The sequence below is a fragment of the Triturus cristatus genome, chromosome 2_2, assembly GCF_964204655.1.
Source record: "Triturus cristatus chromosome 2_2, aTriCri1.1, whole genome shotgun sequence".
Lineage (NCBI taxonomy): Eukaryota > Metazoa > Chordata > Amphibia > Caudata > Salamandridae > Triturus > Triturus cristatus.
Window position 1 is genome coordinate 716885588 of NC_140582.1, and position 15813 is coordinate 716901400.

Consider the following 15813-nt stretch of genomic DNA (forward strand, 5'->3'; position numbering starts at 1 on the left):
AAACCACCGTTCCCTGCCATCCCCCAATGCACAGGATCTAGTGCTCACATGAAACCCATCCCCTTGTGCTTCTTGAGGTTCCTCACCCCAGTGCTTGCATGAAACACATCGACATGTGCCCCCCTAGGTAGCGACAGATTCTCCGCTAAGTCAGAGGAGTGTCGCCCCACTGCTCACTGAGCAGTTCAAAAGGGAAAAATAAAATGAATATAACGCATTGTTATTATCATTTGATTTTTTTTCGTGGCTCAGCTAGTTAGTGGCTTTCACAGAGGAGCAGAGGTAGGAGTGATGAGCACTCTCTTAAGTGCCCATGGTGGTTGAGCCGGCTGTCTTAGCCCGGCCAAACTGTCATGTGCTCTTTGCATGTTTTCCTCCTGGCTGTGTTGCACAGCTTGGGTGGACAACACGCACAGCAGGCCCAGTCCCTCGTTGAGCGCCAAACCACAGTGCTCAGACCAATGACAATGCTGCTGTAATGCAGCGTTGTGATTGGCCAGGGGATTCTGGGAGGCTGTGTGCTTCCTGCTGCCGGAGAAGAGAAGACTGAGGTAAATGCTTTTCCTTTTTAGGTCGAGCTTCCGCGCGCATGCGCTGATTGCAAGACCTGCTATCATCAATAATACCACATTTGTCCTGCCTGCTACTTACCATTGGGTCGCTCTAGTGTCGCTCTTCTTTGCTGGCTCCTAACTCGTTGGCTTTGCATGTACCTCACTTCCGTTGAAGGCTCAGGTTCACCGGTGAAGTACAGTTTCCCTGCGCTTTCCTTATTAAGCTTTTTGTGTGGGAGAACTCTTTTTTGTTTTAATGATTACCCGCCGCTGCTTGTTTTGTTCTAAATTACAAAGCGCATTCTCGTTTGGCAGGTTTACACTCCGGCAATTTGTACAGCATGCACATAGCAACACTGCACTACTCCTTTAGCAATAGCGGACGTGTCAATTTTGTTGTGCTCTTCAACTACAATATAAACCTCCCTCACACAAAATAAACCAGAACATACGTCACTTGCGAAACAAAATACAACTTAATACCATTGCAGTAAAGATGTAAACCTCATAACGAGCTCACCATGGCGCCAGTGAATACTATGTTATTATTTAAAGTGCAGACAGCCGTACAGCCGTGGTGGGGAACAGGAGACTCCTAGCAGCCCTCCTATCCCGCCCCTCCCTTTCCCATACTGCCTTTGCAGAGCCCCTACGTCCGGGCTCCATGTATAACTGTTCTCTGTCCTTTAGAGCTGCAAGCCGTCGTATTTGGTATCTGATGATGGTTGTGAAGGCAGGCGTCCATTTCCCTAGTCCTTCATTTATGTCTAAGTTTCAGCCGGTAGCCATGCACATCCTAATATCCCGAGCAGCTGAGTCAAATGGCAAGCTAACAGAGAGAGAGCAGAGCATTTGGTAGCTATAATTTCATTTTTCCTTATTATGTTTTGGAGTTTAAGAATGTGGCGCCTTTCACCGCCATGTAGACCTCTGTTGCTTTCCTTTTTTTCTCTTTGATCAATTATTTCGGTTTTGTTGCCATTCTGCTTAAACTACTGGCTGTTAGCAGAACTAACTGATGTGTTTCTAGGGTCAGCTTAGGTCTTTTTCCAATAAAAGTCAAAGGTGAAAATAAAGCAGTAAAACTGACCAGCAGTGGATAACTCGTTCTCATGTGGTGTCTCCCCGCCTCAGGATTCCAGCTACATTTTATAGTTACAATGTCTGCGCCAAGGGTCCACGATTGTTTTAAGCGCACTTTCATGAAAATAAGAAGGTGTAGGCCGCCTGCACTCAAAATGTATTTATATATGGTTTTCTGAATTCCTGTAGCTGTAGGTTGATAGCGAAACAATGAGGTGTCTTTGGGAATGGTTTCTGTTTCTCCAGCATAAAATGGCATTCTCACACATGTCCACTGTGGTATGCAGCAGACTTGCCATAGAGTTAAAGGAACTAACTGACTCTGCCTTTAGCACTGAGCAGTGGGCATGGAGAATGTACATCATGTTCTGTTAAGTATAACGAATGTTAAACTGGATTTGTACGGCGTGCCGATGTTATGGCTTCGTTTTCTTACACGTATTAGCCTTACTAGTTAACTTCAGATCATGCCTGAAGGGCCAGCTGATCAATATAATAGTGGTAGATTGTCTTCAAAGGCGTGCTTGTTATGGGCTTTTACAGAGCAAACGATGATTAACTTCGCTGGTGGCAGATGTCAGCAGTGAACTGGAAAAGTAAAGACGGACAGAGCTAATGTCATGCTCTGCCCCACCATCATCTGCATTAAGAGTGGGAAGGCATATGACTCTTTCTGATGTCTAACGGGTAGTGCCAACATCCTGTCCGAGTTCCCTTGCGCTGCAGGGTAAACATTCAGATCTTGGGCAGTGCTTAAATGTATGAGTGAAACTGATTTTAAAGAGTCTCTCTACAGTTCTTACAACAATGAAAAAAGTAATGTGCCCGCGATCACAGTTTGCATGGCAGTGAAGCCCGATAAAAATAAATCCCAACTCCACATTGCACAGCCCGGATTGTAGCCAACCTTCTGTTCCTTTGTCTCATTTTCCTCTTAACGCTCTGAATAGTGTCTGCTCTTCAACTTTTCTGCTGCGTTCTCCATGCCACTAAATGCCATTACACCGTTACACTACATCCCACACAATTCCACCCCACACAATTGCACAACTAACAATTCAAAATCAAACCACTGAATTAAAAACATACATCCACTTCACAGCATACAAAAACAAGCATTTACAATGCAATGGTCTCGGCATTGGTAAAGTTAGAGCTATTGGCATTGCTCATGACATTATTTTTGTTTATGTTTTTGTTTTTAAAACATTTAAAGAAACGGCATTGTCATGAGCAATGCCAATAGCTCTAACTTTAACAATGCCGAGACCGTTGCATTGTAAATGCTTGTTATCAATAAGCCTGGGTTACCATGCAGAAACTCTTGTAACATGTTAAGCGTATCATCATTTTTGAGCAGCCTTTTTACTGCTTTTCTCATTTTGCAAACGTAGTTGCTCTGACTTGTACCCAAATCTAACAGACACTGCCTAGCTATACGTACATTCCCCTCTTTAGTTAGCAAAAATTAAAAAAAGTTTAAGCCAACTTCCATTTAAAGTGCTGGGGCCTCTGAATGTTGTTTTGAGACTGACGCACTGGGCAGGCCTAAGATTTGGCAAAGTACCCTTTATCCATACCATATATTTTAAAATCGGAGGCTTTACCCAGTATTATTCCTGCATTACCGTAATTCAGAATGGGATTTATTTTAGAAGAATAGTCTTAAAAATGGAACAACCATTTGCCTGCATAGTGTTGGTTAAATCGGAAAAGACCATAACGGGATATTTTTTCTTGATTCAAAGCAGCGGACTGCTACCTATTAGCCAACTGCAAACTGTAAGACTAAAATATTCCTCTACCACCATCTAAAATGTGAATGACACTTTCTTCAAGCACTTACTGATGGCAGCTGACCAAAACCAACTAATGGCTGAGGTGGGTTGACTCAAAGCCCTCAAGGGTGATTGCCTAGCTCTTTTTCATTACACACACTGTTTCCAGACCCTGACTTTGCTATCATAATCTAAAGCCTTCTGGGTATTGTAGTTGTTTTACTTCAATTGAACTAATTGGACTAACACCTGAAAGGATTGGTTTGATGCGGAACAATTCAGGACTGGAGACAGACTCCGCATGGACTTGGAGAGAAATTATGCCACAAGTCTGTGTTTGGCGTCGGTGAGGAACACAAGCAACCAGACCTAAACATGGTGGTGGGCAGAGATGCAGCTTCATATTGCCTAGAATAAAATGCTTTACTCCTTTCCCACATTGTTTCAGGAGTCCACCTCATTTTGGTCAGGTGAAGCAGCTGACCAGCACACCCAAAAACATGTTTCAACACCACAACGCACACGACTGGCTTAGGCTCAAATCACAAACATTTTCGGGGAGTCGCCTACCTAGGAGTAATTTGTTAATGAGATTAAAAGTGTGAGGAATTTTGGTGGGTGTGCTTTGTGACTACGACTCTCGACTCCAGGTGCGGAATTCAGAGACAACTGACAGACTGCTGTTCGCGCACATACGCTTACCACCAGTATGACGCAATTCATTTGAAATATTGTCTCTTTTGAAAGATAGCATCTCCTGGTTTACAGGTTTTATTATAAATACAAAGCAGAGGACCATGAAAAACCTGCAAGCAGCAGCGTCTGTCATTGAATAGATAAGCGCTGCAGGGGAGTGACCTGCCGTTTGAAGAACCGTAGTGAACGACACCCTTGAACACTTCGGAGCTTGGTGGGGAGGGGTAAGTCGCAAGAAACCACACCAGAGTGAGAAAGAAAGAAAGCTACGCGGGGGGCACGGATTGCACGCCAGGTGACGGTGGGGCGTTGAAATGCAACATGGAGGATTCAGGCGGAAAGGATACCTCTGAACCTAGGACATGTACTGGACAAACAAACATAACACCAAGCTGGCCCATGCCATCATTGTAGCTTTTTACCAGCTCTGGTTTCAGTCCCATACTTTTAATGTGAAAAACGAAACTACGAGTATCCGAGTGCTTCGGTGCTTAATGTAGAAACAGCCCCACACGGGTTCCCTCGTGATATGGGGCTGAACCCCCCTATAAAACAGACCGGAACGAATTAAGCGATGGCATTAGCCTATAGTAAGCCGAGATTCTTAAACACCTCCATAAAGTCTTCTCGGATTGAACTCAGTTTAAGAAGGCACATTGCATACAAAACACCGTCCTCTGCGACAGTTCGGTGTTGCTACCATAAGTGAGCACTTTGCGAGAGCAGTTGCGTGTAAAGTAAGAGAAAGGAATGGAATTCGCCTGCTTTTCCCCTCATATTGACCTGCTCCCGACCACTCACCTGACTAGCGGGCCGCTCCGCTCCAGACCCCCGCAGCCGAGCTCCCATGGGTGCTTCTCGCCGCGCGCCGTCCCTGCACACGCACTTATCGGGAACTGCTAATGCCGAGCACCTGCTTCCTCCCGTCTACCTGGCCACCGGCCAGTGAACCCCGGGGAAAACAAAGTCCACATACCAAGTGTATTTGCGTAAAAGGACAACAATCAACTAGGGCTGGGCGTGTAGTGGAGAAAGTACACAGATCTCTGCGTGTGCCTAGACGGAGAGCGGGCAGGTAAATAACAAACTCGTTGTTCCGAATCACTACAGCCGAGTAAACATTTCCAGGCTCCTGACTTGCATTGTATTTAAATTGAGCAACAATAGTGGTTGTTCCAAATCTCTACTTATTTTAACTATCGCCTAGACGAGTCAAGCACAAACCACCAGGAAGTAAAACATGTAAAGTGGAACAAGCCGATGGCACCGGAAGACACCACCGCCTTTCTCCGAGGCAAAGCAGAAATGCCTCGGAGAAACGCAGCGTCCTTTTCGGATTCGGGGGCGTGTTTTGCTGTTATCTCCTCCAGCCATTGGCTGGAGGAGAAAATTAGACTTTCTGCAAAAAACACGCCCCCCCGATCCGAAAAGGACGGGGCATGATCGGAGTGACGGGACCTCTTCTCCAAACGCTGGCCAGCATTGAAGAGGCCAGCCAATGGAGAACAGGGGAGAAGAGGGGCGGGTTCAAGCCCCTCTTCTCCAAGTCATTAAATCTCGGATCGAGACTGCGCTAGCGCAGCCTTCGAGCCGAGACCTAAAAACACAAAAGTACAAATCATTGTCATTTACAACGCCAAAAGCTCTAACTTTCACAATTGCGAGACCGATTGCATTGCAAGTTCTTGTTTTTTTACCCACCCCCGTTTGGTAGCAGCTGCTACCTCTCCAAGTAAATCGTCCTTATTGCTGTCACGCTGAGCTCCTCTGGCGCACAGCATCCTGGGCTTCCCTACTTTACATCACTCTAGCCTGCCCTGCTGAAGACATCCTTCCCTTGTGTACATAACCCCATGTTTTCCTAAGGCACATCAGCTTGTTTCCTTGCTCCACAGGCTGCCTGTATACTTGTTTTATCTGTCTCCATTAATATTTGCTGATCCTTGCGCATGAGTGCTTGAATTTCGGTTTCTGTGCGCATGATTGCCAGTACATTCCTCCGTCTGTGTGAATGTGTCTGTAGGTGTGATGGTTTGTGTGTTCAAGGGCTTGTGATCTGTGGGTTCATGAGTGCCTGAATGTTGTGTGCCTTTGAGTGCATGAAGTATGAAAAAAGCCACATATATTAATCGTACAGTAGGAGGAGTCATTTAAGGTCGGAGTGGTGAAGAACTGGTCAAAAATGTAAGCGAAGAAAACAGGTAATCCTCAGTTATTACAATATGCAAAAAAAGCATTGACAGATACGATTTTAGCATAAAGTCAGTGTGTACACTAAGTGCTGCTTTAAACTGCACCGGGGAACCTGTTTTAATGTAAAAGTAAGTGAATGAAACGGAGTGAATGAAACTCCATTTAGGGCGCGTGTCCAGTGCAATCATAGTCTACTATCTAATTAACATTCATTACGTGATTAACAATGATTTCTCCACAGACCATCATCTGTCCCTTGGTGGTGCCGAAGCTGCAGCGGAACAGGGCTCTGCTCTAGAGGTTCTCTGAGGACTACTGCATTATACATGCCCACGCATTTACCTCTCTCTCCGGCGTCCCCCGTCTCTCCCTGGGAATGCATCGACCCACGTCGGTGAATGCAGATGAATAGCTCCTGGGAGAATCCTGGTCCACTGCAAAGAAAAATGAAATATCCGAGTCAGCATCTGTTTAATTACGTGAGGCCTAACTAACCGCGCGCCAAAGCTCCTGAGAGCGGGGGAGAGAGCACGTCGGACTATAGGGGTCGGGGAAGTGAGGCTTGCTGCGCCTTCCGCCCCACGTCAGCACTAGGAGGCTGCGTCACTCAGCTCTTGCTGGAAAGCATGAACCCCCGTTTATAAAACTATAAGCAGAATGACTGTCGACGGGAAAACGTGCATTTGCCAACGTGCGGCAGAAGTGGCACGTACATATGCGCTCGGGTACTGCATTTAAAGCATCCTTCTCCGCATGTTATATTCTGTAGCGCATGCGTACTCACAAACATTGGCCCAGGGGCCACAAAGTACGGTCTGAAGTGTGACCGAGGGCCCCACTGATGCCAGCAGGATGGCGGTAGGGGGTCTGAGTGGGTCAGGGATTGTGAAAGGAGGTCTAAAAACATGTTAAATAAACGGGCAAGCATTTATTTGCAGGTTAATAAATGCTTGTCCTTTTAAAAAAAAACTCAGCAATTGAACAGCAGCTCATGCTGCTGTTGTCCAGGGACCGCATGTAAATGTCAAGAGGGCCGCAAGCGGCCCTTGGGCAATACTTTGAATATCACTGCTGTAGCGTGTCACCATTTTGGGGCATTGCAGTAACTGGAGAGGGTTCTATAGATTTGGCCACATTGAATAGCCTTGGGACGTTGAGTAATGGAAGACTCCATACAGCGCGTCTTAGAACAGGGCTACGTAACAGCTTTCACAATGAAGCACATGCATGGACACAAGGTGAAAAAGACAAGCATGCAACATTAGGCTTATGAACACAGTCGGTTGTGCTTGATGGACAGCAGCATGATCTCGCCCTCTGACCTTGTGCCGCATGGACGGGGTACATGTTGAGAAATGGAACACAACTGTTGAACATGATAAACGGAGCGGTGGAAGGGAAATCCATCAAATACTCACCAACCGGGAATGGGTCCATCTAAATTCGGCTTAACCTACAGAAATGCACTTTTGAACCTTTAATGTGACATGTTTTGAAATAATTTACAATCAGGTAGGTGTGTTCACTTGCGTGACCTCAGACCTAGGCTCTACATGCACTATGTATGTCACTGTACGATTAAAGAAAACAAAAAACAAGCAGTGTATTCCTGGCAAATGGGCACACTTTAGTTTTTAAACCAAGGGATGTGCAAGTCTAAAACCTCGTTATGTATACTCGTGGCCTGATTTAGAATTTAGCTGACGGGTGTTTGCTCCGTCAGGGCAACAGAGTCAAGTACTCTGCTGCCCTGACGGAGTCACCGCCTGGCAAATTTGGAGATGTCTGCTGGGGCAGCAGACATCTCTAACATTGGCAGGAAGTGCTGTTTCTGTGGTTCCCTTCAGTACATTGTAAGGTTAAGGGATGGTTCCTTCAACATGACAGAGCTGCATAGCAACATTTTTATATTTGCAAAAGCAAAAACCCAATGTGGGATTTTGTTTTAGAAATTCAAGAAAACAATGGTCTCCTCGCCCTGGGAGTTTTCTCCAATATAGAGGGGGCATTTAGCAGTCTCCACTGTCAGGTGGTAATGAAGAGTGAAAAATGGCCATCTGTTTGCCCACTCTAAATCGAGTGGGCAAACTCCAGCGGCCCTTAGTCTGTCGGGCCGCTGGAGGTTTATATTGGTGGTGGAGAGGTAGACTCTGCAGTCTAGCGTAATGATAGTCTGCCCGACTCTAAGTGAGGCAGGCGGACCTTCAGTGTGATATACAGGGTACTCCATCATTGTTGCGACAGATCACCCTCTCTGGCAAACTGTCAATCAGGGCGTCAGTCCAGTGTACTCCCATTGTATGATCTCTCTGTCCTGCAGGGCCTCAGCTTCCAGCATTCCCAGGGTAACCACCAACCTTGCAATGCCAGAGGGTCAGCAAGTTGCATGAACTTTGACAGAGGGGCACATCTGTGGCAAGGGTACGGTTGTCACAGGAGGGAGCTTAGAAGGTTTGAGATTATCTCTGCACTCATTCTCTTCGCTCAACACAGGGCAGTCGACAGGTGGCAATGCATAGCAAAGATATCTGCGAACACTGTGCTACAGTCACTAGTCTCCTTTTCTGCCCTGCAGTCTTGGCATTGAAAATAAATGTCCTTTACTGTCGGGAAGAAGGTAAGAGTAATTTCAACCCCATTCAGATCGACACAGTAAAATTATGATGTGGGCTATGGCTCTCATTCCGAGTCAGGTGAGTCAGTATCTCTGGGGGAGAGGGGAAGATACCGCCCTACGTTTTACTGCATGCAGGAACACGACTGGTAAAGCCAAACGTATTTCTGCGCACATCTACATAAATGTGCACAGCAACGTGTCTATAATTTGAAATTGCATACTGAATTGGACATGGTAAATCCTGGACCAGCATTTTATTTCTTAATCTCGTCCAGTAACTTGGACTGGCCAGTAACTGGGGTGGAGATACCCGCCAAAAGCAGCATCTCCAACCCCAGAATCTCCATATCCTAGTGCCAGCCAACCGGCCCTAAATGAGGCCCATAGTCAATAAAAAGACCTAAGCCTAGGTTATTCCAATGTCTGTGAAGGGGGAGCGAGGCTCCCAGATGGAATATTTCTGTAGATCTATGCAACGCTGCAGCCTAGGTTCCCTGGTGGGCACTTGCTTGTTGAGCCTGCAACACCTTCATGAGTACGATGGTACTGGAACTTCTTACCGCAAAATACCTTCATTCCAGCTTTTATCTTTAAAGAACGGTAAATAGTAGATGGTTTCATCAGCTAAAGCATGGAGTACCCATTCGATTGACCTCAGGAGAAAGGCAGCCTTGATGGGCCTGCTGGCAATGGAAAGCGTTATTTACAGGGTTTGCAGAGGCAACTGCAGCAGATGATTGACTTGCTGAGGCACCTCGCTGACATTTAGCTTGCTAAGTGGATGCTCTTTTCGTCATTAGAGCATTAATTCTGACTACACCTCCCTTTAAACTGAAACGTTTTGGTGGAACAAGGTTCTCCATACTAGGCCCCAGACACTGGATCTCCCTGCCTCTAGAAATTAGATCCTGCAAAGACCTCATGAGTTTTCGTAGACTCCTAAAAACATGGCTATTTAGACAAGCATACGAGTAACATCTTAGACCAACACCACTAGAGTAGCACCATGAAACCAATCTGGTGTACGTGTGCTCTACAAATAAAGTATAACATAACATTAATCCGGGTCTGGTGGCTTAGTGGACTATTACGTCCACTATAGGGGCCTGTGCTCGAACTCATGGTCACAGATTCAAATTCTGGCAGGACTCCTCAGCCTTTCATCTTTCAGCGGTCGATAAAATGAGTACCATTGAGTTGTATAACAATAAACATCTGTTATTCAGTGCCAAAGTACCCTTGGGTGAGCGTGCGCTTTACAAATACATGTTATGTAATGTTATTATGGGATGAACAAAATCTGTACACGTGGCAATTACTCTGTCTTGCTTTGGAATTACTAGTCTAGATCACGTGTTGTCTTCAGGTGAATGAGTCCAAGGTAGCAGCAGGACCTGAATTGTGGCAGGCTACCAGTCAGACCATGTGGGTCAGGTTTGGTGACATCATCCTTGAGCCTAATAAGAAGATGTGTCTCGGTTGCTCTTTCACCCTTTAGAGGAGAGTCTTGGCTTTTATTGGTTAGAGTCTAATTGCACATATAAGTGCTATTTATTGCACCTGGTACATAACAATACCACAGTGTTGGTGATTTATCGGGTGCAAATTACGAGTTTCTGGGGAATAACATGTGGATTTTGGTGTTTAACACACCAAAATACACGTGATACGGTAAATACCGTATACTTCTCCCCGGTAAAATTTTGGCAGGTTTGACCTGCCAAAATTGAATGAATGTTGAGTTACTTAATGCATTCAATAATTATTGGATGTGTTGAAACCAAACTCATAATTCCGACCCATGCGTAAACAGGTCAAACTTAACTGAACCACTCCTCAGGCCCTAGGTGTACTTTACATTTTGTTTTGTTTTACAGAGTATACTGTAGTTGTTTACTTCTTCTTAATGTCAGGAGTGAAATATTTTTTCCAATGCAACCTTCCACGTGCTTTAAAAACATCATCATTTTGTCACCCTAAATAGGTCTTGCATCTGGTCCTCCTTCTTTTCTCGCCTTCTTAAAGTTGATGTATATTTGATTTCCACACTCTACCACATCCACGGGTAAGAACCATTTAAATCCTGTCCAGACATACCATGGCTTCAAGTAGATGGAGTTGAGCCTTGTTTTGACTTCCTCCAGTGCTAATAACCTTTCGCCAGTACAGGATAAAAGCTCCCGAATGAGTAACCAGATCTATACCTCCTAACAGGATTGCTTTTCAGCAATATTTCCAATGAAGCATTTTTCTTGCTCTTGCTTGCTTGACCATGTGCAGTGTACCAGTTTGAGGGAGTATTGCCTATGCTACACATGTTTTCTGTGTGTACATGCAAACATGCTACATATGGTTTCTCTTTTTTATCCCAGCAAATGAACTGCAAATATTTTCTTGGCTACTCATATGTCGACTCTGCAATTTATAATTGATAGTTAACCAGCTAGGTACTCAAATACCTGTCAACAAGAACTGTTGCTCCTGCCCGTCACCTTTGCTCTCTCTGATGCTTGCCAGGTGTCATTACTGCACCGGTCAAAGAAACTTAGTGCACGTGTGCCATTTCTTTACAGGAATGCTTAAAGGAATGGAATGGGCCAGTTCTTCCTAGTTTGTTGAAATGCATCGCCCATGTGGTCATTTCTGGTTTTGCCATACCCCTGGAAGGAATCATTGCCAGGCCAATTGGAGGATCTATGGTTCAATTGCAGAAGCCATCACTTCCTGGCGGGCAGGCTTTAAAAAGACCTCTTGCATGCATATAGTTTCATATCAACCAACAGCTACGGTGGAAGCGTATGACTAGATCTAGCAAGAGAGGAGCAGGACCAAGCACTGGCCATTCACCCCTCAAGGTTATCTGCAATGGTGGTATTTTAAGAGAAATAGAGCAAGATTCTGATGTACAGTCCCTTGATGTTTGAGAGCCTTGTGCAGATCAAGAACGACCTCCGGTTCTTCGACTGGCTGAAATAGCCAGGTGAAAATTGAAAATGATGCCAACCAGGGCAATGATCTGGCGCCTTTATTGGTTATGCAGGGGATTTTACTGAGTACACAACAATGCTCTTATGTGTGAGGGAGCTGTTTCTGTAACTCTCTTTACTATGTGTGAGGGAGCTGTTTCTGTAACTCTCGGTACCAGACTACAATAAAATTAAACTAGTCTGATTTTGTAACCTCCACACTGGTGATTTGTCTATTTTCGTACTTATGGCGTGACAGGGGAAACACCTCCCAAGTGCGATGCTATTTTGGCCTGATTTATTAGAAGAATGTTTGTTGATTTATTCTCTGTGCTTTATCTGGGATTTTCATATTTGTTTGTTGATTACTGTTGCTTTGTCAGGCATTTCCAACGGTACTTGATAATGGGTGAAGAATATTTATACCTTTTATGTTTTTATAATCTGTGCTTCACCCTGCAGGAGCACTTTGAACATGGCAGTGTCTGAAATTCAGCCCATATCATATAAATAAACATGCCAAATCAAAGGCCTTTTCTGTGCTTCTACCAGAATAAGTTCTGGGATAAACCATTTTCCTGAGTGTTGTTCGAGAAGGAACCTAATCTAACATGTGGTCCACTGGATAAGTGTTAGACCTGGCATCCTTGGTTGTGGTTTTCCCCCTAATGTTTTTGCTTTCAGGCCTCCTGTTTGCTGATTTAGGACTATCCGGACGTCTAACTGCTAACCAGTGCTAAAGTGCTTGTGCTCTCACCTTAAAACATTATAGAATTGGTGCAGACCCAATTTTCATATTTAATGTACTTGTAAGTCCAGAGTAAGTGGCACTACTTGTGCCCAGGGCTTGTATATTAAATGCTACTAGCGGGCCTGCAGCCCTGATTGTGCCACCAACCTAAGTAGCACTTTAAACGTGCATCAGGCTTACCATTGCAGCCTGTGTGTGCAATTTTAAACTGCCATCTAGACCTGGCAAAATAAACCTTTTGCCAGGCCCAAACCTTCCCTTTTAATGAAAATAAGTGACCTCTAGGTTAAGCCCTGGACAGCCTAAAGGGCAGATTGTAATGTATTTAAAAAGTAGGACATGTACTTCTAAGGTTTGCATGTTCTGGTAGTAAAAGTCTCTTAAATGTGTTTTTCGCTACTGCAAGGCCTACCTCTCCAATAGGAGGACACTGGAGTTACGTTATTACATTTAATACGCTGTAATTTCCAAGTGGGAAGAGGGGACCAGTATATGTTTGGTGGATTTGGAATTGTAATAAATCCTAACTTATGGTCGAGTCAAAGTTTAAATTACAATTTTGAAAATGCCACTTTTAGAAAATTGGCATTTTCCTGCCTTAGCTTTTTGGTGCCTGCAGCCTGTCATTCGGTCACATGACTGGGTGTAGTTGACAGTTGAGCTTTGTGTATTCCCCATAGACAGCCACACCCAACAGGAAGTTTAGGTGTGCCTGGATGGATCATCACTGGCAGGATGGGAGGGAGAAGCTGGCACAGCCCCACTTACACTCAAATAGGCTGTGTCCACACAAAGGGCTGCATATCACCTGTAGTTAGTCTGGAGCAAGGGCTAGGAAGGCAAGACACCTGTGCACATCAGAGGCATGTCTCTAGAAGTTTCTCCCTACTTCAAAGGCACAACTGGGTATAAATAATAGACCGGAGACACCAACTCTTTGGTAAACTTCTTGACCTGTGGATACTCTGCCAGGATGAAGGGCTGTTGTGCTGCTGAAAAGACTACAACCATGCACCTGCATCTGGACTATGCCATGAGCGAGTCTACCCTGCCAAGTGGTGCCACCCCAAGACAGGACCCTGGGAAGTAGGCCTAAGGTGATTTGCCAGTCTCTGTGGATTGAGTAGACCCAACGCATCTTCTCTGTTGTGCTGGGCAAATCCCAAGCAGAACTATCCCATCGCCGCTTTTACGTGAATTGAACCCATCGCAAAGACCTGCATTGGTACCGCACTTTGAAACTTCTTCAGAACTGCTGAAACGTGACGTATCCTTGTCACAGGCCCTAGCATCTCTCACTGATGGCAGCCTTGAAGACGATGACGGACTCTGCAACACAGCCTCGCAACTCCTTGGAACCGAATCATTGTCCCAACTGAGCAACGCATCCTTGACACAAGACTCCACATCGCAAACCCTTGTTGACTGTTTACTTGACAACGATGCAGGACCTCTCATCGCAGCCTCACTGCACCTCGATACTGAAGCATCGCTTCGCTGCCCGATGCATCTCCAACATGGGTCCTCGCAACACTATGTAAAGCTGCATGTAAGGTACTCTATTCAGCGGGCTATACTGGGTGCCTGTCGCCGGTCCCGCCCTTCACTGCGGTCGGCCTGAACTTGTGACTTTGTCTCGGTCTGGCGTGACAAGATATCCACAGTTGGTGTTTTGTGCTTTTTAGCTCTATTTTCATCTTTAAAATTGCATATCTCCGGTTCTAGTGAGCAGAATTTTGTCGTTTTGGTCTTATTTTATTTATTAAAAAGTACTCTATTTTTGCACTCTATTTTTTCTAATTTGGTGTGGGATCCCTTTTTGGTGTGGTGTTTTCCCTTTATTACTGAATGAAGTGTTGCACAAATACTTAACGCATTGCATCTAAGTCAAGCCTAACTGCTCTGTGCCATACTACCAGAGGGTTGAGCATAGGCTAATTTAGGGTTGTCTTGTGCCTCACTCTGAGTAGGATTGTGGTTGCTGCTTGACCAGGGCTCACATCCCAGTCAACCAACAACCCAATGTCTTACAATAAGTAAGCCCACTCTTTGAGAGGGGTAGGTCCAACTGAATGAAGGAAGAGTTCCTGACTGAACCAATTTACAGAAGATGTATTATGAGATTAATTTCCAGGAAGCAATTCATTTTATGGTTCCTCTGGTACATATGTTTTGTGGAAAAGAAGGGTAAAAATTCAAAGGCATGCCATGGTGGCCTTGCATGACAGTTTTTTGCTTTGAATTGCACCAACACCATCTGAACCAAAAAAACAAGATTCAAAATGTTTCCAGTAGAAGAAGCGGGTTTCTCTATCAGTGGTTTATAAGTGCCAGCCAAGCACCAAACTGGATATGATGCAACCGCCTGTGGTCATGTCTTATTTATCAAGCTTAAAAAATGAAGTTGCATAAAATGGTCATATGTGTTGTGATCCACAACATATGAACAACACATTCCGCCAGGGTCTTTGAAAAAGTACACTGTGTCTTGGTGAATGTGCTTGAACAGGGATGGCAACAATGCGATATGCTTCAACAGCTTCAAGATATGGTGCTGGTTCACAGTTAACTTTGAATTACTTGTAGGGGTCTAGTCATATCGAATGCATTCGTCCTAGAATAACGTTAATAATAGCTAATTTTATATAAACATAAGAAATGGGCCTGTGAAAGAACTGAAAATAGGCCATGGGCGAATTCTGTAGGAAGATGAATTCAAGGTATTCCATAATTCTTTTGAAGGATTATGGTGTTAAACTTTACTGCACAAATTCACTTTTAGGGTTGTTGAGTGCTTAATAGCGTTTACTTGGTGGAGCAAAAATACTTTTTTCCTTAATTCCCAAAGATGTGTGTGTGTATTTTTATATACACGCACACATCTTTGGGAATTAAGGAAAGACGTATTTTCCATACACATACATATGTACGAGTCTTTGTATGCACGTGTGCTTATGTGTGTGGGTGCTTGCTTTTGTATGCACGTGCATGCCATCCTGGTAAATAATAGTCAAGTACTGTGACTAGCTTGACACAAGTGATACATAGAGGAGAAGTCACAGTAACCGGATTAAGAAAACACATACGATTCTTCTCTTAATAGAGCTGTGACAATGTTGAGCAGAGTGTCTGCTTTATCAATGCTTTTTATGATAACTGCATCGCACGTGCCCTT

The 15813-nt window shown here is 44.7% G+C and overlaps 1 protein-coding gene across 14 annotated transcripts in view; it reads right to left on the reverse strand.

Annotated features, from left to right (window-relative positions):
* Positions 1 to 15813, reverse strand: part of SORBS2 (sorbin and SH3 domain containing 2) — a 665007-nt gene that overhangs the window by 130369 nt on the left and 518825 nt on the right. For all 14 annotated transcript variants that reach the window (XM_085641964.1, XM_085641952.1, XM_085641951.1 and 11 more), the window contains one exon: positions 6647 to 6738. In XM_085641964.1, coding sequence (XP_085498090.1) covers positions 6647 to 6738 — 92 coding nt within the window. The remainder of the gene's footprint in view (positions 1 to 6646; positions 6739 to 15813) is intronic.